A 27,435-nucleotide genomic window follows, 5' to 3' on the forward strand; every position below is an offset into this window, starting at 1 on the left:
TCCAACTGCAAGATTCTTTATTTCCAAAGCTAAACAGGTTCTGCTGAAATAGAGGTCTTCAAATAAAAAGCTCACTGGTTCTAAAGGTGATAATGGGCTCTAAGTATCCAGTGAGGGAAGTGTTTCTTGTCTCTAAATCCAATATTATCTGCTTCTCCAGGTCCAGAAACACAAGTTTTCTTGCTCCTCCATCTCTTGTTTTCTATAGAGTAGTCATACTCTGAAGGAAAAACACACGCCACACCGTTAAGCTTTGAAACCTGTATGCAACCCCATTGCTTTCCAGTGGGTTATGTCAGTGCTGTCACAAATTAATGAAAATAGGCATCACCTGGGGCTTCAGCAATCAACCAAAGAAATGGCAGTTCAGTTAAGTTAGTGTTGTTACACCATTTACCAAAGAATGTATAGGCAAAATCCCTATGTGAGTAAAGAACAGGAGGTTGGAGTCATCCCTGCTTGAAGGAGCAATGTTTATAGGGAAGTTGGCAAAAATGTAACTTTCTGAATGAGTAACTGATGTAAAATGAAAAGCAAATTTATAGTTGTTAAATGTCCATAGGCTTTAATGCTCTTGCAGGGGTTTCACTTGACCAAGAACTGCACTTACATGAACTAGGACCATTTTTTCCATTCTTAAGAACTGTAAATATGAAATAAAGAGCTGCCAAGCTATTCTAATTACATCCATACTGATTTTTTGAAAATATTAGGGGAAATCCTGTCTAGCAAAACAGATGCATTTTAAAGACCCAAAGAAACAGAAAATTTTCTTAATTCTAAATACAACATACTGTTTTCTCTCTGTGTGCCTCCAGCTCCATTTCAGTTCTGTTTTGGCTTGAAACTTTTGATACTCTTGAAACTCTTGTTCACAGTACTTCAGGTATTTGACTTCTCTTTCAAAGAAATCGAGTACATTGGCATGCTGTTAACACAATGACAAACAAGAGTCATTACATGCCCAAAGACACAGATCTATGGCTGATGATCTGAACAGTATTATTAGTTTATCTATATTGGGAATATAAATATCTCTATTTATCTCAATAATTTGCAGCAAAACAATATAAAGATGTGAACAACTTCAGACACGGTACAGATAGTGCTTATTTCAAAAGCATGTGAATGAGTGGGAATGCTAGGAACAGTTTGCAAAATGTGCTTTCACTAAGCTAGAACCAGATATGAAGACATGTAAATTGAAGTACTAAATTTAAAGGGAAAAGGTGGACGCAAATTTGGACAAGAAGGTGTAAAGAAAAAGGAATTCAGTATATTTACATTACTATGAACTCTATAGCATTGTTTTAATGCATGAAACCAGGTGTCATTTTATGGATGTGGCAAAAAATGCTGAAGTTTTCATGTAGCGAGGTTGGAGCAGTGGAATTCTACCAAATGTCACTGAGGTTTCCTTTAGTTGACTCCTATCTGAGCTCTGTGCAAAGCCAGCTTTGCTACAGGTGAGCTTTGGAGAATATGGCCATTCTGATCTCAAATTGATTGCCATCATTTGAAGGCAACTTTTTCCAGGCAGGCTTGTTTCTCTGTTGGGAGTTTTCAGGATAAAGTGTCAGAGATTAATAAAAATTCTTACCAACCTCATTACTCGAAGGATGACTTAGTGTTTGACAGATTTCCAAAACATGCAGTACTCCAAGATTGTCAGAAACAGCTAAAAAATGCTGCTCCGCTGAAAGATATTTGACAAAAAACATATAAACAATCCAAATTTCAACAGCAACATGAACCTCCACCCAAATACAATCTACAGAGGGTTCATTTTTGTTCTGGTCATTTTGGCTTATTGTTCACTGCAGCAAAAAAGGCAGCCTTATTTCTCTCTTATTTTAACAAATGAAATTCCCTTTAAAGTTTTTTTTTTAATCAGACTTTTTCTTTCTTAGTTAAATGTTTTCAGTTGCTTTTATGCTGTGATAGTACACTTAGAACTGATGTATGCAGTTTTGTATGTACAGTGTTAAATTAGTGGAAGTGTGTACTTATATAAGAGAGTTTGTAATAAGATTTATGTGCTTTGGAGTCACGGGCCAGTTTGCAAACAGGGTAGCACAATAAAGTGCAATCACCATCAACATACGTGAGGCAGTCCAGGGGCTGATGAAAGTGATGACTGATTTGGAGATGTTCTGGAAATAAGATGGCTCATGAGTTTTCTTCAGTAAGTCCCAAATATCTAGATTTCCATCATCTCTGCCAATGAAGAAAACTCCTGGTCTTGCTAAGGACCATTGTCCTGCAGTGTATCTTCCTGCAGAGCAGCTTGACTGAAGGATTGGTCCATTCTTAATTTTTTGTGAAAACAAAGATAGATCCAACAATCAAACAGTGGTATCAATTCACTCCTTCAGATCTCCCGTCATTGGAGTATGCTCACAATTTAAATGATCTTATTACAAAACTTTTGTCAATGGCAAAATTTGTATCACCTTCTGCAGATAAACAGAATTATGGGGAAGTAAAAAACCTGCTATGTCACTTCCAGTCTCTTAAGGTAATCTGTCTATCTGCTGTTAAAACCTGTGGTCTGGAGATTTTGTTAGGTGCAGTTAACCTGGACTCCTACATAAGAGGAACTGTAAAAAAAAACCATGTTTTTTTGTCTTCACATGATGAAAAAATTTCGTCCTAAAATACAAGTTCTTCAGACTTGTTAAGTACATGTTTCCTTTATTCTTTGGTTTCCCTAGCAGCAGAAATAAATAGTTGAGAAGCTACAGTTTTTACAAGGTTAGAATTGAAGGTCTTTTTTATAGAAGCTTCTTTTATACCTGATTCGTTTCTAAACTATGAAGCTTTGTGACTTACAAACATTTCTGAAAATACAGACTCAGAGTCTGTTATAGTTCTGTCTTGTATAGCTATGAATTATGTTACAGCTGTGTTAAAGTAACTTACTGTAACCCCTTCTTTCCAAATGGCAAAATTCTGGCCCCCAATGCTTAGGAAGGTGTCTTTAAAAAATGGAGATCTCTGGAGAGTGTTGATAGTTTCAGTGTGAAGGCTGTATTTCTGAGTCTGCTGCTGACCTAATGGATGAAAAAGGCAGTTGCTTGTAACTTGTGCCTTAGTGATCAAGAAACAAGAGTGCAGGACCCAGCACAGGCTTTGAAGATACTAGCCTCATTTTATTGCTCACAAGGTACAGGAATTGGAATTACTGCAAATCTAATTATTTCCATGATTTGTGACAATAGGTGCATAGTGATGCACTGTGAGACTAGAGAGGGTTGTGCTGTTCTGTCATGCCAGCTAAACTGCTTGCACTTTTGAGGGTGTCCTGCTAAATCCCATTGTCATCAGTGAGATAGACTGTTAGAGCTGATGAGCAAGAACCTTAAAAAGACAGAGTATAGATGCAAATATTTTAAAGCTAGTGATATAGTAAAGTTTAAACAGGTATTGAGAAACTTGAACTTACTAACTGGTTTTGCCGAATTAGTATCAATTTTCATTTTCCAGTCAGAATAAACAATTACTCCATCCTGTAATGCCAGAAAAACCAAGTAAATGCTAATGTTAGAGCTTAGAGGCTTTTATCAAAGTTACTTGTTTCTAACTTTACTTAATTATAACCATCATTAAATATGATCCGAGTAAATTAAAACCTGAATTCGCAGCCAATGACTGAAAACACATAAAAATTTTGCATCACCATTTTTCGGTTACATATTGCCAAAACAGCTTTACTTACCATCATATATGTAAGCAGTCCTGCAGAATTAGGGGCCTGGTTTTTATAGTTCATGCTTTGCTCCAGTATTTGAGGAAAATGTGACTGGAAGCAAAAAGGTAGCTAGAAGCCAAATTTTCATTTCCATGTGAACTCAAAACTGGGAAAGATTTTTTTAGTTTTAGATGCATAGGGTAGGTGAAGGGCTGTGAACATCTGGGACTTCTTAAAGTAAAATTAAGTTGGGGGGAAACTGTAGTATTAGTGTTTACACCTGACATTCGGGAAAACACTAAAAAAATACTACTAATCTTATGCATTCTGGAATAAGGAAATACTGTTTGGTTCCTAATAAGCTCATCATATTTTGGAAATATCTTCTAATTCTGCCCTTGAAATAAGGGTTCATAGTCTACCACGTATTGGAAGTTTATTTTTTTAAAGCATGTAACTAAAAGCATTAAAATGGAAGTAAAATGTGGCATGTTCAGAAAGATCTTTTCAGTTACACCTGAAGAAAACATGCAAGCCTATACATTTGTGAAAACCCTGTTATTTAATTGTTCAGTCTTTCAGATACCTCAGATTAACATTTTCCTTGGTAATATATTATTTTCACTTACTTCATTTCCAACAAAAAAGTTGGTGGATATATTCTCTAACACTTCTAGATTTTTGCTTGAAGAACTACTCATCTCTGTATATGGGCTCTCTTTGGCAGGTGCTCTTACTGCACTCAGAGATTTTGCCTTCCCTGGAAAACAAGATGGTTACATCTATTTGTTAAACACAGGAATTTATCAGACCAAGCAAATCCTTTGTCTTGTAAAGGTAGTTCGTGGTTAATGGGAATTTCAAGAGGAGAGATGAAGAAAGACTGACCGGTAAAACAGCAGTTCTATAGGTTAACTGTTTCCTAGTGGAATCTGCCCCTTGCTGCAGCTGCTCTGAAGTCAGTCCTTCCCATACCCGGACAACTACTTAGCGTAGCACCACCCCGTTCTTCCCCAGTTTTACACAGCATCAGTGTCTCCATGGGAACTGCCCTTATCCATCACTCGTAGCTGCTGCAACCAGGAGCTAACATCTCTGCTCCAGGGAATGGATTATGTCTAAAAATAGTTTTCTGTAATGGCTGAAAAGGACATACTGTTTGAGGGATAAAGAGGTTGTGTAGGGGACTTGCACAGGCTTTTGAGTGAAAGCGGGTAGAGTTACTGTGTATGCAGAGCTGCTCGGTTTGGATTCAACACATGTGCATCTCTGTGTAGTCAGTACATGCAGGTTGCACTTTGAACACCAGTATATTTAAGAAACCTTTTTTCCTAGATGTTTTTAGCTATACAACATTTTGTTGCTCAGCTTTTATTATGTATATACTGAAATACAAGCTTATTAAAAACATAAGGTGTAATAAAACTATTACCTGAGGTTTTGTAACGATAATGCAGTTCCCTTAAGATAATTCTGATGGGACCATACTCTGTGTTGGTATCCCCTTCATGCAGACTTATCTGTTCAGAAAAAAGTGCATTTGCTAAAATATTTTGTCAGATCTTTGAGGCGTAAGTCTAAATTTTTTCTACTATAATGGAACAGGTCTTTCCAGTTTGCAGTGTGTTTGTAATACTCCACAAACAGTATTTGCTGCCTCACATACAAGCATGGAAAAAATGCTCTTTGTGTTGTCCTTCTCCTGTAAGAATTTTGCTTTGTTTCTAGCAAAAATACCCCAGCCCAGCTCCAGTGGTCATGCTTGTTCAACAACTGTACCAGTTGCAGCTATTCTGAACAGCACAGATCAGCACACCTAAAATTATAATTTTTTTTTTTAACTCAATGCTATTCTCAGCCTCACTTTTTTCACAAACTGCTTTGACCATTTTCATGAGACTGAATATTTTGCTAGTAAGTATGGTTTGACCATGTTTCACTATTTGGGACCCACTGAGACAGACAGCAGAGCTGCTGAAAAGGCTGACAGGAACTTACACTAGTTACACACCTACTTTTTCACCTACTGCAGTTTTTTAGAAGCAGTCATGCTGTTTCTCATGAATTAGCTTTTAAAAATGCTTTTTATTGAAATTTCAAAGGAATGTTGAAGTATTTAATTTCATAATCAGAAGGAAAATCACAAGGAAATCAATTTGCTGAAAAAATTAGAGTTGGGAAGGAAAATACAACATTTCTATGGAGTTCTGGCCATATCTACATTTTGACTTGATCCCTATGTTCTATATTTGTGTACACTACCTTTATGAGAGGTTTCCATGAGAGATCTAAATGCTTAGAAGTATCTGGAACACCAGATGAAGGTTTTTCACGATGTTCAATGGCTGGAATATCCCAAAATAATATTGAACTGCAAAATAATTGTATAATGTTATTCTCTGGTTTTATTTTGAAGTCAGATGCAATTTTCCACACATTTTAAAGTTTGGAGGTTTTTTTAACCTTTCATCTTTAAACCTTACATAACAATAGAGGCTTTGAGAAGCAGACAGATGCTAGATACTTAATTGCTTCTTTTGTTATGATGAAATATATTTCTTTTTTCCCCATTTCATCAGTTAATTATACCAAAGTAGTTAAATATTGTTAATAGAGTTTGCTTATGGACAGTTACTGGGTGAACTTACTGGCACTACCTGGGTGAAATTCCTGGAGGCTGAGAGAACTAGATAGAACTGTGTAGCAGGTAATCTAGTAATCCAAATCAAAGATCAGTCTCAATTTTTGTGTGTACGAATTTATTTGCCGACATTCAAGGCAAATAAGACACTCACTTGTATCTGTCATCTCATTGGAGTTTTCAGCCTTCTGATTGTTCCTTTTGCTCTACTCTGGACATTCATTCAGAGATTTGATATAGCCAATGATAACTTTTCTCATTGCTGACATCTCCTTCTCTTTTCTAACAGGAGTTGCTCAGTGACCCATGCTCTTCAAGCATGACATTACAGTGACTTCCCTGTTATTATTTTGGGTAAATACTTTCAATTTGAAACCCTTGTGTGTGAGTAGTTAAAATAACTTCTTCTATGTGTATTACTTGCATTACACTGCAAACTTACTAACAAGAGTATTTTCAATCTTTCTTCTAATTTGATTCTTCAAAGTCTTCTCTGTTATTTGATTAGGAAAAATAACTTTGCATCATTATCAAATTTTGCTCTCTCTGACTCTCCCTTTGATGTAACTAACAAGTACATGATTGAGCCCAGCCATGCAGTGCTGAAGCCTCAAGCCTTTTGACATCATGAAAGCTAAACATTTACTTCTATTTTTTGCATTCTGTCTCCTTACCAGTCCTTCACACAGGATAATATTTGGTTATAACCATCATGACTATTCAGTCCACAAAAGAGGAGATTCATACAGAATAATTTTGCCAGCTAAGTCTCCAAGTTTAAATATAGTTTACAGTATTTTTGTGGACTTAGAATCTTTCAACAGTTTTTTGTGCATGTCACACAATCAAATGTAAGTGTAGAGGTGTAGCTTTCCAGGCAAATGCATGTATGATCAACACTCTTCTGGTATACACAGAATATAAATGTGTATAGAAATACACGTAGAAATAAATGTATACGTGCAAGGTTTTTCAGTTAATAAGCTCTTAATGCCATTATTGTAAAGGACAAGAATGCAAAGTGCTTGTCTTCTGCATACAAAATTTCAGCTACTCAGGATATGCTGATAGGAATCCTGAACTGTGCTAGTTAAATCATGGATTATGCTCCATAAAGCTTTCCAAAGGTAACTGGAAGACATCTTGTAGAGTATATGTTGTATATACCAATCAGGGGAGCAGGTTACAAGCTGCAGGCAATTTTCACCTCTGTTTTGGTTGTCCTGAAAATAACAGTAATAATTATTACAGGGGAAGAAGAAGATGAGAGACAAAAACCACACTCTGCCACGTAAGTACTTCAACACATAAAACAGGTTACTAGAAATTAATTTCCTATTTCTGCTTGGGTAGAGTTTGAAAATCAGGACTTATTAATTTGCAGTTATAAAGTCAAGCTATTTTACAAATGTACTTCAAGTGAACTGATATCAGCTTTGCCTGCTACACACCTAAAATTCTAAATTAACTGACCAGGATAAATACTTACTGGCACCACTGCAAGTCAGGCCCTCCTTAGTTTGCCATGTTTGTAACTTCTTTTATGCAGATTAACCAAAGAGCTAACCATTGAGAAATTTATTTCCCACTTGGCTTGACCTTGCTGTGGGATGGTAGTGATCCTTTCAAATGTTAATTACTAATAGTTTAGTTTGTATGTGTGAGGTTCTGCAGGTTTTATACTACTTATCATTTACCAAGTAGTTATTGGCTTATTCCAAATTAATTTGAGTTACTCAGAAAAATAAAGGAAAGATGTCAAGAGTACCAAGTTATTATAGGCTGAACCCCGATCAAATATAATTTCCAGTGTATGAAAAATATATATTTTGACTAAAACTGTATTTATCAACCATGTAGAAAAATTTCAGCTACACTTTTTTTATTTTTTATGGCAAGTTAGGCCTACTCTAATTTTCATGCATGAATTTGTCTACCTGGAGTGATAATGGTAGTCTTGCAACCAGGCAAAGCTGAATTAGGTTCTGGATATAACTTTGAATAATTTTTTATTAATATATAATTATAAAACTCCTGATTTTAGGAACTGTGCCATAAAAACTGCTCTGCCGTGCAAAGGCTGATACATATTCCATGTTTATATAACAAAAAGTATGTCTCAGTACATGTTGCTAAATAGTGATAAAGTGATTCCTTAGTCAGTGTTATTTATTAAGCAGGGTTTCCTGTATCTGTTATCCCAGATGAACATGAAAACAGCTTTCTCAGTCTAAATCTTGACTAAAAAACCCCACCCAAACAACAAAAACCACAACAATGTCTGCTATCCAATCCCTTTCCACATGTTTTACATCTGGTACTGATTAGTATCCATGGGTATTACTGTAGCATAAAATAATAATGTATCAGCTTTCTTTTTATGACATATGTATATCCTTTTCCTCACTTTTCTGGTAATGTTGCTAAGGACTGCAGTATCCTTAAAAAGTCTTAAAAATTTGCATAAACCTTTTAAAGATTTCAGTTTTCTTCCTCTTGGCCTGTTTTTCCACTGTCATTATTCGATCACTACATTTGACTACATTTGCATTTCAAATTAATTTAGCAACCATTTGCAACACTTTGATGGTAATTGAGCATCCAGTACTCCTATAATAGTGTTGGACCCTTTAACTACAAAGACCCTAAGTACTATGGAGCTTTAAAACCATCACAGAAAATGAATATTTTGAATACACAGGCAAAATTAATATTTTGAATACACCTTGAACAATGAAGGTAACCATAATACCACCATTCTTGGGTACCCAGATATTTAGGTAATTGAAGTTATTTCTCAGAATTTTTTGGTGACAGGCTAGATTGTTCGTAGTAGAAATTTAACACATTTTACATGTGGAAGGCTTATTAAAATTTTGAATTATAATTTTCAGTAAAGTTGCAGAAATTTTTTTCCGAATGAGCAGATTTATGCCAGACTGAGAACCTAGCACAGTTGTAAAGCATAACAGGACAAGAGACATCAGATTTTTAATATTTACTAAATGCAGTGAGAAATAATGAAGGCTATTACAAATAATTGACGTTTTAATATTTTCTCCTGAGTTTACACAAGGATTTCTGAGGTAGTACATTAGGAAAATAATAAAAAGAAGAAAAGTAGATTTTTAAACTCACCTCAGAATGATGTGGCAGCCATTGTATATCTGTTACTGGTTTTTTGTGACTATACTCTCTGGAAGAGACTGCACAGTATTTCACTAGAGGTGGCTCTGTGCTACTCTGCTGGACTTGCATAGGTGATGGCTAGAAATGTTTTAAAAAGAGAAATGTTTTAAAACAGAAAAACATTACTTTGCCTTCTGTTAATGCTGCTTCACGTATTTCAGATCAGTTTATAGAATTTCAAGGGGTCTAATACCTTCCTCTAGGGAAAAAAAAAAAAAAAAGGAAAGTATCAAAACAGGCCTTGGATATGAAGCTCCAAAAACAATTCCAGCATACCTCCACGGGCACGCACACATTCACTTATTAGTTTCTCCTCTGCTCTTAGGTCTCTCTTCTGATTATCCTCTTTATTGTCTTCTTCCACTGAAATCTTGTTCTCTTCCAAGCTACCTTTTCTCTACCCATAAACATTTAAAATACTTTTCAATATTGCATTCAGTAACAATATCTCTGTATTTGATAGGCTTTGTAAGGCAAGAGCAGAGAGTATGTTGGTGCCCATTAGAGAATAGAAGCCTAAGTCACACAAAATGCAGTAAAGCTATTAAGCTGTACTAATCAGATAGAAATTATATTGTGATAATGGTTTTATTTCATGAACTCATCAGATTTCTTATCTTTTCTAGTCTCTCATTGCAAAGATTATCTACTCCTCTCTTTTGAATCAGGATACCTTCACCCATTTTTCCTTCACTGCAATATATTTACAATGGAAGCATTTACCATATTAATAGCTGCTATCTCAATTTCATAGAATCATAGAATGTTAAAGGGTTGGAATGGGCCTATAGATCATCTAGTGCCAGCACCCCTTGCTATGGGCAGGGACATCTCCCACTAGACCAGTTTGCTCAAGCCTTATCCAACCTGGCTTTGAACACTGCCAGGGCTGGGGCATCCGCAATGTCCCTGGACAACCTGTTCCAGTGTCTCACTACCCTTACAGTAAAAAATTTCTTCCTAATATCTAACCTAAATTTCCCCTCTTTCAGTTTGTGCCCATTACTCCTTGTCCCATCACAGAGTCCCTCTCCAGCTTTCCTGTAGGCCCCCTGTGGATACTGGAAGGTTGCTTTTTCTTCTCCAGGCTGAACAGCCCCAACTTTCTCAGCCTGTCTTTATAGGGCAAGTGCTTCAGTCCTCTTATCAACTTCATGGCCCTTCTTTGGACTTGCTCCAACAGCTCCATGTCCTTCTTATGTTGGGCACACTAGAGCTGGATGCAGTACTCTGGGTGGAGTCTCACAAGAGCAGAGTAGAGGAGGAGAATCACCTCCTTCAAGCTGCTGGCCACACACCTTTTGATGCAGCCCAGGATCCCGTTGGCTTTCTGGGCTCTGAGCACACACTGCCGGCTCATGTTGAGTTTTTAATCAACCATCATGCCTAAATCCTTCTCTGCAGGGCTGCTCTCAGGTATTTCTCTGCCCATCCTGTAGGTTTGTCTGGGGTTGCCACAACCCAGGTGTAGGACCTTGCACTTCACTTTGTTGAACTACATGAGGTTTGGATCAGTCCACCTGTCAAGGTCCCTCTGGATGTCCCACCCTTTCCCTCCAGCATATTGACTGCTCCACACAAGTTGGCGTCATCAGCAGCAAACTTGTCGAGGGTGCCCTCGATCCCACTGTCCATGTCCCTGAGAAAGATGTTGAACAGGATTGGCCCCAGTACTGACCCCTGAGGGACACCACTCCTCACTGATCTCCATGTGGACAAGGGGCTGTTGACCACAACTCTGCATGTGGCCATCCAGTCAGTTCTTTATCCACCAAATGGTCCATCTACCAAATTCATCTCTTCAATTTAGAGACAAGATGTCGTGAGGGTCAGTGTCAAATGCTTTGCATTAAGTCCAAGTAGATGATGTCAGTTCCTCTGCCCCTGTCCACCAATGCTGTAGCCCCATTATAGAAGATCACCAAATTTGTTAGGCATAATTTTCCCTTTGTAAAGCCATGTTGGCTGTTACCAATCATTTCTTTGTTTTCCATGTGCCTTAGTATACTTTCCAGGAGAATCTGCCCCGCGATCTTGCCTGACGCAGAGGTGAGACTGACTGGTCTGCAGTACCCCGGGTCTTCTGCTTTACCCTTTTTTAAAATGGTGGTTATATTTCCCTTTTTCCAGTCATCAGGGGCTTCACCTGACAGCCATAATTTTTCAAAAGTGATGGATAGTGGCTTAGCAATTTCATCTGCCAGCTTCCTGAGGACCCACAGATGAATCTCCTCAGGTCCCTATAAAGCACAATCCAACCATCACCCCTGGACTTACCTTAGTTGCCACTTCTGCCGCTGCTGTCGCCTCACTGTCTGAGTCGACGACTTCATCAGCAACAGGTTTTTCAATTTGCAGTTTCTCTCCATATTGAGAAATATCCCACAGTACAACCTACAACGAGAAATGAGTATAATACAAATTATTTCATCCTGTATATTAATACTAATTTTTTTCCAAATCATGGAGGTTCAGGGAAAAATAAGAAATTCTCTCTTTGCGCTAGAATTTATAAAGTCTTTAAAATATTTTCTCTTTAGTCTGATGCAATCAATTGAAAGGCTATACTTGTCTCAAAAAAAAAGTCTTTACAACTTGACCTATTTATCAGTACTACAAAGAAGCATCATACAATAATGGTTTAGCTATGGAATAACCAGGCATAGCTTCAGTCCAGGATAAGAGAGCTTCTAAGAGTCTGCGACATGTCTTCTGTCCCTATATATTACTATAGATGTTGAGTACATCACTTCACCCTTATTTTCATCCTGTAAGAAAATACAGAAATATCCAATTTTATTTTTAAACAGTGAATTAACACCTGTCCATTGATGCAGCCACCAGCAACGATATTTGGATCACTTGGACTGAACTGGAAGCAGTAAATGTCTTCAAGACACTCCAATATTAACTAGAAAGAAGAAAAACAAGGTAGTTGAGAAATACAGTCACACCCGTTTGTTTTTCTCTTGTTATTTAAACACTTGGTATATTTAAAAGTCTTGGTTAAATACCTGGGGGTGAATAGGGTCAGAAAAACTCCAAAAAAGTATTACTGATCGGTGCAGCCGTGATTTTTTAGAAAGTTTAATTTGCTCTTCATAAGAAAGCTGCTCTCTTGCTGACACTGCTATAATCCCTGAATGAGAAAAAAAATTAATTTTCTCAAAAGACACAATTCAAGTTTCAACACACTGTTAATTATTCTGAGTGACTTATATTTATACCTTCTGAATATAGTGCAAAAAAAAAGCAAAATAATAACCCCAAACCAAAACAAACCAACCATGTTTTTTTTTTCTTTCAGATCAGCTTTGAAGAAACTATTTTTGTTACTTAGGACGAAGTTATTTAACAATGAGTCATAGAACCTAAGTATCAAGATAAAATTCAGCTTTTTTTGTTGCTGCTCCTCAGTAGTGTAATACTGCACCTGAAATGATGTGACAGGCATATAGTCCTGGCCACCCATCCTGAAACCAAATCTTTTGTAGCCCAGTTAATTTTCTACACAGGCTTCAGTGTTGGCTAGTAGTGCAGCGGGGGCATTTACATAGAACTTAAGTGGGGCTTTAAGTCTGGCTGTGTAGAACAATAATCCACAGCAGGGGGCAGGAGTTGACATTTAATATGTCTTGTGATGCTCCCTGGCACTCATCAGAGCCATGTCCCATCGTGGCTGTAACACTCCTCACAACTGTTAAGGGTGCTACAAGAGCCAGCCTTGGGGAGAAGGACAGTGGTATGCAGAGCCATCTGAAGCACCTGGCACAGTTGCAGCCCTGCTTGAGTGAGCCTCATAAGGGAGAAATTTCTCTTTCCTATGATCTCCACTCATACATTAGTGTGAAGGACTTTGCATGGCCTATCTCCTGCCTGAATTCTGCAAAGAATTTGTCTCTTATTTTTCATCTCAAATCAGCAATTCTGACACGTATACTAAATTAGTTTTGATTTGGTTTTAAATTTGAAAGCTGATTAATTTTATGAAAGATGCATATTTTTTAGCTCTCATATAATACCCATCACTGAAGACTCAAATGAGCATTGTAACTGCTTTACCAGAAGCCATCGGATGCCAGCAAACGCAGCTAATGGTTCTGTCCTTGAGGTATTGCAGGTTGGTAAATGATTGGTGTGCTTTAAGGTAAACATCTGGCTTGCCATCAGAACTGCTTTTGTCTTCTGCTAAGGCCTTCCAGTCATCAAAAAAAGCATTCATAATTTCATTTTGCTGCAATGCAATTTCCACTCTGTTTTGTGGAAAGAACAGTTAACACTTCAATAATCCAGATGTGCCTACTCGGTAATAGAATCACAAAAATTTCTGTAAAGAGGCAGCTTTTGTTTTACACAAAATTGTGACCACAGTAGTTAAAAACTTAATTCCTCAGTGATGCATCGCTGCAAGGAAACCCTCTTAGGTTTAAATAGAAATAGCCATTGTACCAAGACTTTAACTCTAGTTCTGTGTGCACCAAGTACAGCCCAATCCTTGTGCAAAAAGTGTAAGTGGGACTTGCCCCATGACTGAGGACACAGTCATGGGTAGGACTGCACCTTTGCTCACTGCATAACCCTCTGCTTGAGTGAGCAGTGTTTGAAAGATCAGCTTTGCAGTTTATTTGAAAAGATGTATCACTATTAACTTTAGCAGTTTAATATCTATTTAAAACAATAATTCATATTTATATGGCATAGACTTTATGTAATTTTTAACTATTATTATTAATTACTTCATAGTTAATTAAAATTAATTAATTATTAAATTAATATGTTAGTATTGCAATAATAAACAAGGGGAAAAAGTGTATAGAAACAAAAAGTAAAATTGGTATTTGACTGGACCAATGATCCACTCAGACAAGAGTACTTGCTTGTATTTTGTATTATTTCAGGTAGCCTTTAAGGGTATTGCTGCAGTAATTTTACCTTAAGTGTACTGATGTAAGAAATTCTTTCAGCCTCTCAGATGACAGACTCTCTGCTTTCTCTTCCTCTGAGAACTGCCTAGGACAATACTGCGTGGCTGCATTTTTTGGATAGGTCCTAACCAGTTGGAATAAATTTGAATGTAAGAACAGAAACCATTTCAGAGACAGAAACCCATGTAGTGTATGAAATTAAAAACTAAATGTATTATTTTTTTCTAGAAACTCTTTGGAAAAGAGTGGAAGAAGGAAGATGCAAACAGAGCATCCCATTTTGTTCTATTAATTAATCAGTTTGCAACTAACTCCAGAATTTTAGTTAGGAAACAGTGCATAGCTTAATAAATAAACTTGTAAATATTTTCTCATACTTACCATTTTGTCTGAGTACTAGCTTCTCTTACTTTTGGAACTATTTGCACCCCCACATCTTTTTCAAGCATTTTAATACTGAAAGTTTTGTCTTCATAAGACGTGCATTCAACGTAACTGTCTGTTTCATGTGAAGCGTTCTTATCAGTAAATGCAATTGGTGCACCAAACTTCCTGCGTACTCGAGAAATCTTGAATTTAATCTGGAAAAGATGTATTTCCATGGTTAGTAGAACAGAATGTTTTTGTAAAAACATTCTGTAAAATGGCAGCATTCATATCATCATAGAATTAGTTCTGTTGATGATTTCTGTGCTGAGTTAACTTATATTTCTGCATTTTGAAATTCTGAAGTGCTCTTAGAAATAACCTACATATGTAATAGAACACAGGTTTGTATTTCTAAAACAAGAAGTTGCTGTAACATTTTTGGATAACTGCTAGTAGAATAAGAGAAATACATTTTCTAATTCATGTAATATCAAAATCTCACGTTTAATTAAAGGATTAATTTGCAGAAAGCCTTATGTAATACTAAATTAGGCTTCCAAGACCTAACTTCTCTGCCCTTCCCTCTTAGTGGAACTCTCAGTTTGGGTGAGGTATTTCAGCTTTCCTTGCACTACCTAGGGAGAGAAAAGTACTCTGAAGAAGATTCACAAAAATTTGAGTGAGGAATTTCCTTATAGTGAGAACTAGGAAGAAGGGATGCGGCTTGACTTCCACCCACAAAGAGAAGTAGGCACTTGATTTCAGGCAGTAGAAAGGTATTGCTTTGTCTTGGATTCACAGCACTTTCAAGTGGACCTTGCTAGCAATGTAGAATATAGAACACTTGGACTGTCAATGTGTTAAATTTGGTGACTGTGAATTAGCTTTAGAACAATCAGACATCTTTTTAAGTATAATCAAGGTGTCCAGTTTCTGAAAACTATCAAAACTTAGCCAGTCTCTCCTGAGCAGGGATTTAGGTATTGAGTAAAAATCACTGATGGACAGTTAGATGCTTACAGATGACAAGCACATCACAAGTTAGGTGAAAGCTGTGAGCGGATCTACTTTTTGGACATATAATTTTCTCAGTATAATCTGTAGGTGTAATTAATCAAATATGTCCTTCTGTAAAGTCAGCTTGTAATACTTGTAGTCAGTAACACTTAAAAGTGTTGCATGCTATTAAATGCCATCCATGGAATGAAACAGAGTTCACTGAGCTTCAAGGATACAGAGCAGTAACTCAATTTGTAATCTGACCACACTGTAAATTAAACAAAAAGCAGCAGAGGTGCCAATGACCAAAGAGGATAAGGACCTTTGAACTTATACCTTAAAAAGTAGTTATGTTCAATGCAGTCTCACATGCCTTAGTTGTAGGACAGAGTCTAAAAAGAAAGTTTCTACAGCACTTTCAGTTTTTGTTAAAAGTGAAACTATTTCTCTATTTCTCTCTCTTTGTTGGTTTTCTTGAAAGACCTCAAGCAAAACTAGGATCGCAACTTCCAGCTTCCTGACTTTTTGTTTTTAAGGAACTTAAAATACATTTGGGGGTTTTATATTTATTTGATTGACTAACATCTCTTAACTCTGACCTTTGTAACATTGTCTTTAACAGATTCTTCTTCAACTTCCTTTTCGCTGCCAAGAGAAACCCAGGGTCTGGGGACAAGAGGCTTAAAAGGATCCAGAACTTCCTCTCCATCTTCTTCTTTTTCTTCTTCTGCAGTTTCTGGAGGCTGTGACATCAAATAGTGAGAAATGTTACTTTTCCAAAAATTTATTACTGAAATGTAAGTATGAACTAGAAACCCAGTTTTCAGTCTTCATTCACACATTCTTTACTTTTGTCTCAGTGCAGTGAGTCTGGCTATACTGTGCCCCTGGGCAGGGCTGGATTAGGTCCCATTCATTTGTGCATTAGAATTTTCCAATAAATGTTACATGTTTAATATTTAACTACCAAACAAAGACTCTTGTCTTGAAAGCAAAACACTTTTATATAAAAAGAATTTATACTGATTTTCTGCTGGAACTGCAGTTTAATTTTCCTCATTGCTACTTCTCCCGATTTCCTGATGCCGGATGACAAACTCATGTTGAAAAATTATATAATCTTCCTATAAACCTTCTCCTATAGTGCACAAGGGAAATGTTCTATGTATCTAGGGCTATTTAGAAATCAAGAACATTTTAATGTATGATTTGAAGACTATATCCCTCCATATTGTGAAAAATAAGTATAATATTTATTTGAAGATAATATATTGTCCTTTATGTCTGAGAAATCTGAGTCTTGGCAAAGAAAATTAATACTTAAGATACAAATGTAGCAATGGGGGTAATACTGGCCATCTGAAGTAAAATACAAAAATTTAATTCAGCCCTTCTCAGTATAAAAGATATTTTTACAGTAATACACATATTTTTCGGTGCTCAGATTACCCATTAGAGAAACATCAGATGCTTATGATTACAATATCATTCCTGAAGTATATGTTTGAGACTAGATTCTGAAATATTCATAGATAGAACAATGCTGTGGTATACTTGGATTTTACCTTTACAAGGTTTTCCTTGGCTTCCTCAGAAGCAACCACGTAAAAGTTTTGTCCGTACTGGAACTTTGCATCAAAAACTACCAAAAGTTCTTCCCCTGGATATTCCTATTTTAATTAAAACAATTAGTGGAAAACTGAAAACAAATAACATTCAAAACAAACATGAAGCTGTGACTGGAACAGCTACCACTAGTGTTAATTTAGTATCTTAGGTTAATTTTGTGGTCTTAACAGTGAATTTCATGTGCTAATTGAAAAGAACAGATGGATTTTATTTTGTAATAAAAATAACTCTGGGACAAAACTAATCTTTCATACAGAGCATTAAACAGAAAAGACTGTTTTAATGATTCTCAATAAATAGGCCATGAATTAGGGGAAGCCAAGTAGGTGAAGCTCTGCCAGTTCACAGAATCAAAACTAATAGTATTTATGTTACTTTTAGCATATTTTCAATCTAAAGTTAGCAAAAAATAAGTTCATGGAGAGCCATGAGAAACTTTGAGTTGACAGTGGTCCATGACCTATAGCATTCAGATGTTACAGCATTAGTGTATTTACACAGAGTCAAACAAGGGCAGACCTTTTCCCTTGAAGAATATACACTCTGAGAGCATGAAGTCTTCAAGTGAGAATGAAATAAGCTACATACTAGGACAACTTTTCTGACAGGGTAGAAATCAGAAATGTTAGCTCTTGTTTCCAGGTCCTGAACGATATCTTCTTTTTTAATAATTTTGAAACAATTTTCTTCTGTGACATCTTCATCAACTCGGCAATTAAAAATTTCTTGGGTCTTTGTAGTCAAAACTAAAGGAAAGATTTCTGGGTGGCCTATGAAAGAAAGCAAAATTGCTTGATAAACAGTTTAGAGTGTTGTTTAAGCACACACATATACTTCGATAAGTCTGTGTCTTTACTGTTTATAGCAGAATGCCTTTGAATCACTCAGCTTCATTCTCAGTATTTTGGAAGGCAGAATACAAATTATGTTACATTTTATTAATCTTTTAAAATACACAACGTTTCATACTTAATGAATATGATTTTCCTGGTATGAATTTTTTGGGTTTTTTTCTTCTTGATCAACAGGTGATCAAGAACTTTAGTGAAAAGTCATTAATGGACTGGGTTTAATACATTAAGGACACGAATGCATGGCTCTGATTTACGAAAATCCTTGGATAGATATAATGCAGTCCTTCCCTGCAATGCAGTCCCACATTAAGCTAATGTTTAATCTAGATGAGGCTTCTATACTCTCCCAAATAAGGATGCTTTTCTGATTTTGGACTTTCATCTTGTTCTCATTGAGTTCAGAGAGCACTAGAGTCTATTTCTAGCAAAGCAAGCGAGACTAAAACAAGTTCACTAAGATTAAAGCCAGATATTTATTTTCAGCTTTGTTGGAAAACAGGAAGCTCTTGTTTTCCACACACATGACCTCTGTTAGGTTCATTCATATTAATTCAGAACAAGATATTTTTTATCCTAACTCTGGCACTGATATCTTCATTGGTTGTAGTGAAGCTGGATACAGTTAGCTAACCTGTCAACTGTGCTTTGCAAACACTCATCTGAAGATAATATACAGTGCTTCCTGTTAAGTGTGTGTCAGCTGTGTGTACGTAAGGTAATGTATGTAATACTGGTCTTTCTCATGTTACATGTTCTGTATTCCAGCTGACATTACAGCTGTAGTCAGGATCACTCTATTCCCAGCTAGTTGAATCCTGCTGCCAGGAGACTCCTCCTTTGCAGTACTGCCCTGCTGGCGGACCCATGCGTCGCGTCTCAGCTGCCGCTGTAAGAGCTTTCTTCATGAGGGCCGCTGTACTTCTGCCTGACAAGGCCAGCAGAGGGTCATCTTTTTGGTGAACTGGAAACTGTAAAGGACTTAGGGACATGTATACTATGTACTGTTTATATGTGCTGAAATGGGCTGGCTCTTGTGACAATAGCTGATACTTTCTATCAGCTTTGTTTCATTCTTTTTTCCTAGTTTAGTCACTTAGTATTTTATCTTAATTCCCAGCACCTCTAGTGTTTTTCCTCTGTGTATGACTTAAAGAGAAGTTCATATACCTAAATGATGATTATGACCAGCTGTGTCAGCGTGTTTTGAGAAGTCATCTCTAACCTAAGCCAACAAAGACTGACAAAATGATAAATCCTCCTTAATCTCTGTTATTTGGGGAGCTAAATCTCTGCACAATACTATCTCATAATGCATAATGCTGGATGAATCTGACATTTATCCTTTAAAATCTTTCAATGCTGCTACTCCACTGCATCTGCTCTGCTCTGGTCATCACTAAAATTAATTACATGCATGATGTTTCTGGTACATGGCTACACTATGCCAAGTATGGATTACTTAGTGTTCACTAGTCATTTTGTAGCACATACAATCTGTTTGTAGCATGCACAGTCCATTTGTTCACTTTCCTCACAAGCTGTAATCAATATTCCATGTCTTTCCTTTTTGATATCTTGGAGAGTTCCAGGATTTCTGTGTGGGTGCTTCCAGAAAATACAAAATCATAAGGATGTTGATTGGGAAAGACCTTGAAGTCATCTGGTCCAAACTCACTGTTGCTTATACCAGACCTCAAAAATCCTACCCAGAAGTAATGGTTGTTTATTCAAGAAGCTTGTATGATGTTAGTTTTTTTTTTAAATGCTGAATTGTCTATACAGCCTTGTACACAAATGCTAGTGCTAAAAAAAATATTTTTAAGGAGATGTAGGTTTCAGTGTCAAATGAAACAATACAAGAATGCTTAAAGTTGAGTAAAAATAGAACAGACATCACTACAAGAGGAAACAGACTAAAACAGATAGTCTATTTTTTCCAGTGCTCTATTGCTGTAAGTCCAAGTTAAAACAAAAATAAAATATGTACACCTTTTAGTCCAAGGAACTAAAATTCTATATTACAGAATATGATTTTTAACAGAATCTGTAATATAAGGAGCTGATACTGGAATTCTTATTATTGTAAACATTTTTATTGAATACTCCTTTCCAGTAAAAGGTGTGTAATATCTGATCATAGGCTTCACATTGTTTTTCTAATAGTAAATTGTACTTGTATAATTTGTAAGTCAGCAGTTCTTAGTGCTATGAGAACTTCACAAAGAACCAAGAAACTCTAAGGAGAAGCAAAGAACACTTACAGGTCTTATGCTAAGAAGATACCATGCATGCAGTTTAAATCCTGCACAGACACTGTCTGCTTACACTAGTGTTATTGTCCTGCTTTAGCACCACGTTTCTAGCAGTAGTTCAGCTATTAGAGCTCTAACCTTATTTGCCAGTAGGTGGAGGTACAATTCTGTCTTACTGACTAAGTATCTCCTGGAACACTGAAAGTACATTTTTATAAAGGAACACTTAAATCATCTGAGGGATAGCTTTCTGTGCATTTTTATTAACTGCAGCTTAGCCATTTCAGTGATGTTAATCAGAGTGCAATTTTCACTTCCACCCATGTGTTCAGAGGATTACGTAAGAAAACAAGTTATTTACAATTTACAAGTTATTTACACTAGTTTGTGTATTCCTTGTTTGCCACATAGTTTTAGCTTTTAACAATAAAAGCTCTACTGTACAGGCCAATTAATAAGACAGCCCTTCGGGCTGTTCCTGTAAACCATAGATAAATTTTAGATTGACATCGATTTAAGTTATATCTGAGGAAAAATTGCACAAATTAGGTCAGAAGTAAAATCCAACCAGAAATATGAAAAATAAAAACCCACTGAAAATAATTTGATGTCTAAGAAAAAAGAATATATTTACATTCAAATAATTACATATTTTTAGCTCTTAACTATGGCTATGCTTAAAACGGAACTTTTCTTGCACATAAGCCAAAACAAATGCTTGATATCTTCTGACTTTTAAGTGGTGAATTTTTTCCCCTGCAAAACAAATGATGCTAATCAATGTCTATTGGCACCTATGATAAAAAAACACAAGTGATATATTAAAATCATCTTCTCACCAAATTTAATAATGATTTGACAAAGATCAAAGATTAAAAAATTATAAACATATTTCATGTTTTTCTTTCAATTGCTTGACTATTACTAAATGCAAAGATTTTGCACCCTGTAACTTTCTTGTGATCCCAACTCCTCTCAACCCAAGATAAAAACCTCCTCTACAAACCCATATCTGTTTCCTATTCAGAGAGCCACTATAATCACTACTGCAATAGCTGTGTTTCTTCATAGTTTGTAATTTTTCTCATTCTTAAAAAAACCCAAAACTTTCCTTATTATTCCCTGGCATTAGTAACACTGAAGCTTCAAAATGCCTTGAGTATTCCAGAACTACTACTTTAATTCACAGTCATCATAGCACTTACCTATACTGGCCATAGAAAGATCAGCTTCATCTTTTTCATCTGAAATATAATGACATGGTGTTATCAGTAATGTTCTGTATTGTTGGTTACAAAATTATAACCAGTAATTGTAGCTCTCTTGGTTATTTATAAAAAACAGCATATTCTAATTTTTTTTTTTAATGCATGGGGCCAAAATAATTAAAGTAGCTTTCATGGGAGACCAGATTGCTGCTTGTTCCATTACTGCTGTACTTTACATACCAAGCTGTTTTCCTTTTCCTTTTGAGGATTCCTTAGCTTTGTTTCCACCTTTCTGTTTCTTTGCCGAGGTTTTTGGACCTTTGCTGGATGCGAGATTTTCTGACATTTTTCCAGATTTCTCTGGAGAAAGATACATATCATCAATAATTTGAAATAGACAATAGAATACACCTTGTATGAGTGAACATTTGGTTCATGATTTTATGTAGCTTATCATTATAGTAATATTTTCATATGCAGCTAAAGGTATGTTTCATAATTTTAAATCATAAGGTGTATTTTTATCTAATAGATGGAAAGAGTTCATCTGTCCAGGTTAAATGAGGAGAGGGGTTTCCCTTACAGAAAGCTAAGAACCTGAGCTACAGTGGGAAAAGCGTGGGTGAAAATTTACCAGTTACAAATGTTTGTCTCAATGTCCTTAAGTGTAAATCATTACTCAGCTGCACAAAGCATTTCTATTTCCAGTTTATTTTTCAGTGTAGGTCTGTGGAGGACAAACTCAGAAAGATGTATGCATAATTACATGTAGCAACCACACAACTGGAGACGATACTGCATAGCAGGCTACTCTTGTTTCATTTACTCTCCTTCTTCTCAGTATCTAGAAAAAGGATTAGAACAGTCGTGCAGGAAAGGCTCAGTTCCATGGCAAGAAGGAAATGCAGTTCAGCCTGCCCGCTGTACAGACCGGACAGCACCATCATGTGGGAGATGCTCACATAGCAGCTGACAGAACAGCTAAATCGGGATGGCCCAAATTCTCTTAGAGGTATTGAAAATTGTTGGATGATATTACTGAACAGCCAAAGGTGTTCAGCTGGGATGAGGACAACGGGGCTCTCACTTTGTGTCCTGCCTCTTCCATGTTCACACTTTTTAAACCTGTAAACTGAGTGGGAGAGGAAGAATTTTTTAAATGTCTACAAAGCACCTACAGTATTTGGATGCTATTACAATTTTAACACTAACAAGAGGAAAGTAGATGTGCTTACAGGACAGAAAGAGACAGCACCTTCAAGAACGCTGGATGATATAACTACTTCTGATGATCTCTTGCAGGAGCTACAGCCTGTCTGCCCATGCACGAGAACAGCACAATTACTTCAAGACACTAAAGGTGAAAATGTGAGTTTATAAAATAAATGTTCTGTCTTGACAGTTTCATTATGAATAACCTAAAATAGTGTAAGTGCTAAAACAAACACGCCATGGTCTGTGCATTCTCGATTTCAGTGGCATACCCTGGCTGAGAAACAGTGTTTCACTCTTTTGTAACAAAATTCTCGAATACTCCAGAAGCGAGCAGTATAATTTTAGCTTCCAATGTGAATTTTAGTTTGGGGATGGCCATTAATAGCAAGATGTAGGCCTTGGATTATAGCCTAGTTGTATAGCCTGGGTTTGGGATAAATGTTAACCTCCCATGAATTCAAGGCAAATTTTGCTGTTTGATGGGAGTAGAGTCTGACATTTGTGTTATAGTTAGGCATTTTTCTTTTTCACTCCAATCAAAAAAGAAAAATGTACTCTATAAATCCTCAGACTCTTTTCTGTATCATACTGGATCTTGCAGATCACAGGTGACAAGCTTCATCCATGGTATGTTAGTGCATTTCTCTGTTATTTAATCTCTCTTGATTATGGCAAATGCAGCTCCCTTCATTAATCTGTTTGAAGAGCTGTAGCAATTTTATCTTCTGCTTCTTCCAAAAATCGTGACCCATTTTATAAATGAACTCTGTCACTACTCTAATTTGAAATCAATCTTTATGCCTCTGTGTAAGAGAAGCCCTTCAGAACAGGAGGAGATGACAGCTGTTTTAGAAATTAGTTGAAGGACAATATGAACCTTCTCATATATGTTCCGGTCACAATTTCTTACTTCACCATTTCATAATTATCTACTGCTACAAAGCTGGTTTGGAAATTTTGAGTGAGTTCCTCTGAGTATCCTAAACCCTAAGTCATATGAATGGAGGAAACACTGAGAAGGCTGAGATAAGTCACATGCCTATGTTTAGCAAAACAACTTGCAAGTAAAAACATCCCTTTTCCTTTGACTGACTTCAAGTATATTTTACTTATAAAAACAGTTAAAACTTTTGAAAATTGTCTCCTAGGAATCAGTTCTCCTCCTTCATTGGAAGAATGAGGTATAGAGGTACACACAGCACTGTAGATAAGGGCAGTGCTGGCGAAGCTGGTGTCAGTGACTGGTGTGTGTATTTGCATATGTTAATATGAAAAGTACCCCTGTTTAAGGATTGTAAACGAATACATCAATCAATGGGGCTGTTTGTAGTTTCCTCTGGGATGCACAGGACCTCCCCAGCTGGAAAGCAGATAGAAAAGTACAAAAGCAATTATCTCCTTTTACAATATCCCTAATACCATATCGCCTCTGCCCATTTGCCATCCTGTGGGCACATGATTGTCAGTGGTTAGGAAACATGTAAGGCCTCCAGAGAAAGCAAAGGCAGAGCTTCTAGAAACTTCTCTGGAAGCATAATGAGGCCCACAGCCATTTATTAAGTATATATGCAAAGCAGTTTTTTTACGCAGGAATATGGTAACCCCCAGGTGCTCCCTTCAGGAAACCAACACACACTGAGAACTTTAAAATGGGTACTGAAGAGCAGCCTTTTACACCCCTCCTCTTCCAGGGAAGAAATAAAGGAACAAAAGTTCTAATGCGTAAGTTAAACGTTAGTATTTTCAGAAGTTACCTCTTATTTCAGGGGTTTGGTTTTTTCACTAAGTTTTTGCACAGAGTACCAAATACTATCAACATAGGCATGAAAAAAAATCAGGGTCTATATTAGTGGACTGTCTGAAAATATGACCAAGAAATTAATTCTTTAATCTATGATTATTTCGTATCCTCTAAGGGATATTTCTATATTGCTTATTTAGAAAGGACTCTAATACATGTACTTGTTCAGAAACATGCAAATATATTATGTATTTCCATTATGCTTATGTAAATTCATGATTCTGTGATTGAGAAGAGGTTGGAAGCAACATTTAAATTAACATAATTTGAAAATTTTAAAAGTGCAAAATCAATTGCCATAAATATTGCCATATATTTTATTTTTAAAAAATAACTATATTAAGAATTCATTAAATATGTTCAGTCTAATTTTTCAGCAGTATTTCAGTGGAACACAGTGTTACATTATTTAATTGGTAAAACCTGAGTAAATATTTGGCAACTTTGTTTGACATTTTACAGACTAATTTATTTACAGTTGGCTGTAATATTTTGAACATTAGGCTTAAGAGAAAAAATAAGATCAGAGTGTTCTCCCAATCATTTAATGTACTGAAACATTTACAGTTATAAAACAAACCCATGAAGTTGCTAGGTACTGCAAAAGGGGAAAGTTAATTAGCTATTAGTACTACAAAAGATGCTGTCTGATTTGAGGACACAGAATGATTAATTAGTTGCCTAATTGGATGATTTAAGGTCAAGTTTGTGTGCATTTCTAATTTAGAGCTGTAATTTACTATAATTTGGAAGAATGAAATGCATGTCCACTTTACAAAAGCATGACAAGGAAATGATCAAAAACATGTGCTACTTGGTTTTTTTTATTGTTGTTGTGTCACTGCCAAACTAAAAATCACATTTCTGTGAGTAAACATTTAGGAACATTAAGATGTTAAAAATACCATCTTGAGAATTACTTTTTCTCTCCAGAAATTCAGATACAGTGTTCCCTTTAATTAAATTTATTCTACTTTGCTCTACACGAAGAGCAAATAATACAAATATCTAAAGTTTGCATTATTAATAATGCTTGTGCATATTTGAACACCACTTCATTGTATAAGTTGTAGAGAGTAAAGCTGAAGTTTTGGCAACTGCCAAATCATTTCAGTGTATAAATAGTTCTATTTAAATGTACCTGATTTCACACATAAAACTTCATTAAATTAGAATTACTTGAACCAGGTTATTTTGTTATTTGATAGAAACCCGTAGGTGTACAGTATCTGGGACGGTAAGTACAATACATGTAAAATTAGGCTAAGAATTAACGAGAAAGGCATAGAGAACAAAATGGAAAACTTCATGAGAACATTGACTGTGTTCCACTTCTTTTCCGTTCTTCCACTCAAAGAGAAAGACAATAGAGTTGGAAAAGGTATAACATGGATGATTGAAGATATAGAATATGTTTTGCACTAGGAATAAACCAGGATTCTTTTTAGCCTGAAGAGGATATGACAGAAGTCAGTGAAATCAAAAAAGACATGGAAAAAGAGACATGGAAAAAGAGACCAGGAGACGATTATTCTCGGTCTTTCCCAATACCAGATCTAGCTGACATCACATGAGCTAATTGAGGGACAGACTGGAAACAAACAAAAGGACTGCAGAAGTATTTCATTGCATAATAAGTGGTTGAATTATGGAATATACTGCCTGTGGACGGGACAGCTGCCAGAAGTACACAATATCAAAAAGTAACAGGGCAAACTGACAGATGAAGAACTGAGGGCTACTAAAAACAATGATAATACATCTGGGTATAGAAATGAAACCATAAATCCAACAAAAGAGGGTGGAAGTATGGCTTTACTGTAATCTTGACCAGACAGAACTTCTGGTATGAGCCAGTACAGCTGGTCTAAGTTATTAAAATTTTGTAACAATTTGGTGGGTACTTCAAAAGTTACCAAGTATGATGTTGAAGTTGCCATAACATGATCAAACATAACAAACGGTAGCATATGTTGCCTTGTCATGACTTGTCATGAACCAGAAACGTTATATTGTAAAGATTTGCACTAGATAAGACTTTATTAATACTTTTTTTTAAATAGAAAAGATAAGGAAAATAATAATCTTGTCTTCAAAATGTGAGAGTTGGGTCGCTTGAACAAGACCATGAGGGAGACGGGAACGGGGAGCGGATTTTCGGGGGGTTTGCAGCAGCACGGAGGGGTTGGGGGAGCGTTTGCAGCCCGAGTCTCCTCGCCAGCACCGCCCAGCCCCTGGCACAGCCAGCGCGGGGCCCTGCCCGCCCCAGCCCGGGCGCGGGGGAAGGCGCTGCCTCGGGCTCGCCGGGGGGAAAGAGACGGCGGAGGCGGCTCGGCCGCACGGAGCAGTCGCGGTTTGTTCCCTGCCGGCTGCTGCCCGTGTTCTCAAGCCGAGCATCTTTCACCCGCTTCCACCAGCGCTGCCGGGTGCCCGCAGTTCCCTTCGCTCCCTCCCTTCCCTACCTGCGCGGCCCCGGCTCGGCGCGTCCCTGGCGGCGGGCGGTTGTCATGGCGACGGGCCGGCCATGATTGACGGCTCGGGCAGGCAATCAGCGCCCTGCTCTCCCAGCCCGCCCCCCGCAGGCGGAGCCGCAGGGGCGTGGCGGACAAGAACTACCTGTCCCAGCATGCTGTGCGCGGGGGACGCGCCGGCGGTAGGGCTC

At 36.9% G+C, this 27,435-nt stretch overlaps 1 protein-coding gene across 2 annotated transcripts; it reads right to left on the reverse strand.

Moving 5' to 3' along the window:
* DNAI3 (dynein axonemal intermediate chain 3) lies at positions 1–27,327 on the reverse strand. 2 transcript variants are annotated; one of them, XM_039379317.1, is made up of 23 exons: positions 27,236–27,327; positions 21,998–22,117; positions 21,755–21,793; positions 18,032–18,213; positions 17,380–17,484; positions 16,414–16,557; positions 14,828–15,027; positions 14,454–14,570; positions 13,584–13,774; positions 12,536–12,660; positions 12,343–12,432; positions 11,799–11,915; positions 9,471–9,599; positions 7,500–7,555; positions 5,954–6,062; positions 5,124–5,211; positions 4,321–4,451; positions 3,446–3,509; positions 2,923–3,053; positions 2,105–2,309; positions 1,605–1,696; positions 795–928; positions 1–220 (listed from the first exon to the last, which is right to left on the reverse strand). In XM_039379317.1, exons 2-23 carry the CDS (start codon positions 22,101–22,103, stop codon positions 214–216), a joined length of 2,562 nt encoding a protein of 853 aa, XP_039235251.1. In that variant the 5' UTR covers positions 22,104–22,117; positions 27,236–27,327; the 3' UTR covers positions 1–213. The 2 variants fall into 2 exon arrangements, with proteins under 2 accessions (XP_039235251.1, XP_039235252.1); XM_039379318.1 differs by lacking the exons at positions 1–220; positions 795–928; positions 1,605–1,696; positions 2,923–3,053 and having other exon boundaries at positions 2,122–2,309.
* Positions 27,328–27,435: the final 108 nt, after the last annotated feature.

This window comes from Pipra filicauda, unplaced genomic scaffold (assembly GCF_003945595.2).
Source record: "Pipra filicauda isolate LSUMZ 115617 unplaced genomic scaffold, ASM394559v2 scaffold164_size1636381_pilon, whole genome shotgun sequence".
Taxonomy (NCBI): domain Eukaryota; kingdom Metazoa; phylum Chordata; class Aves; order Passeriformes; family Pipridae; genus Pipra; species Pipra filicauda.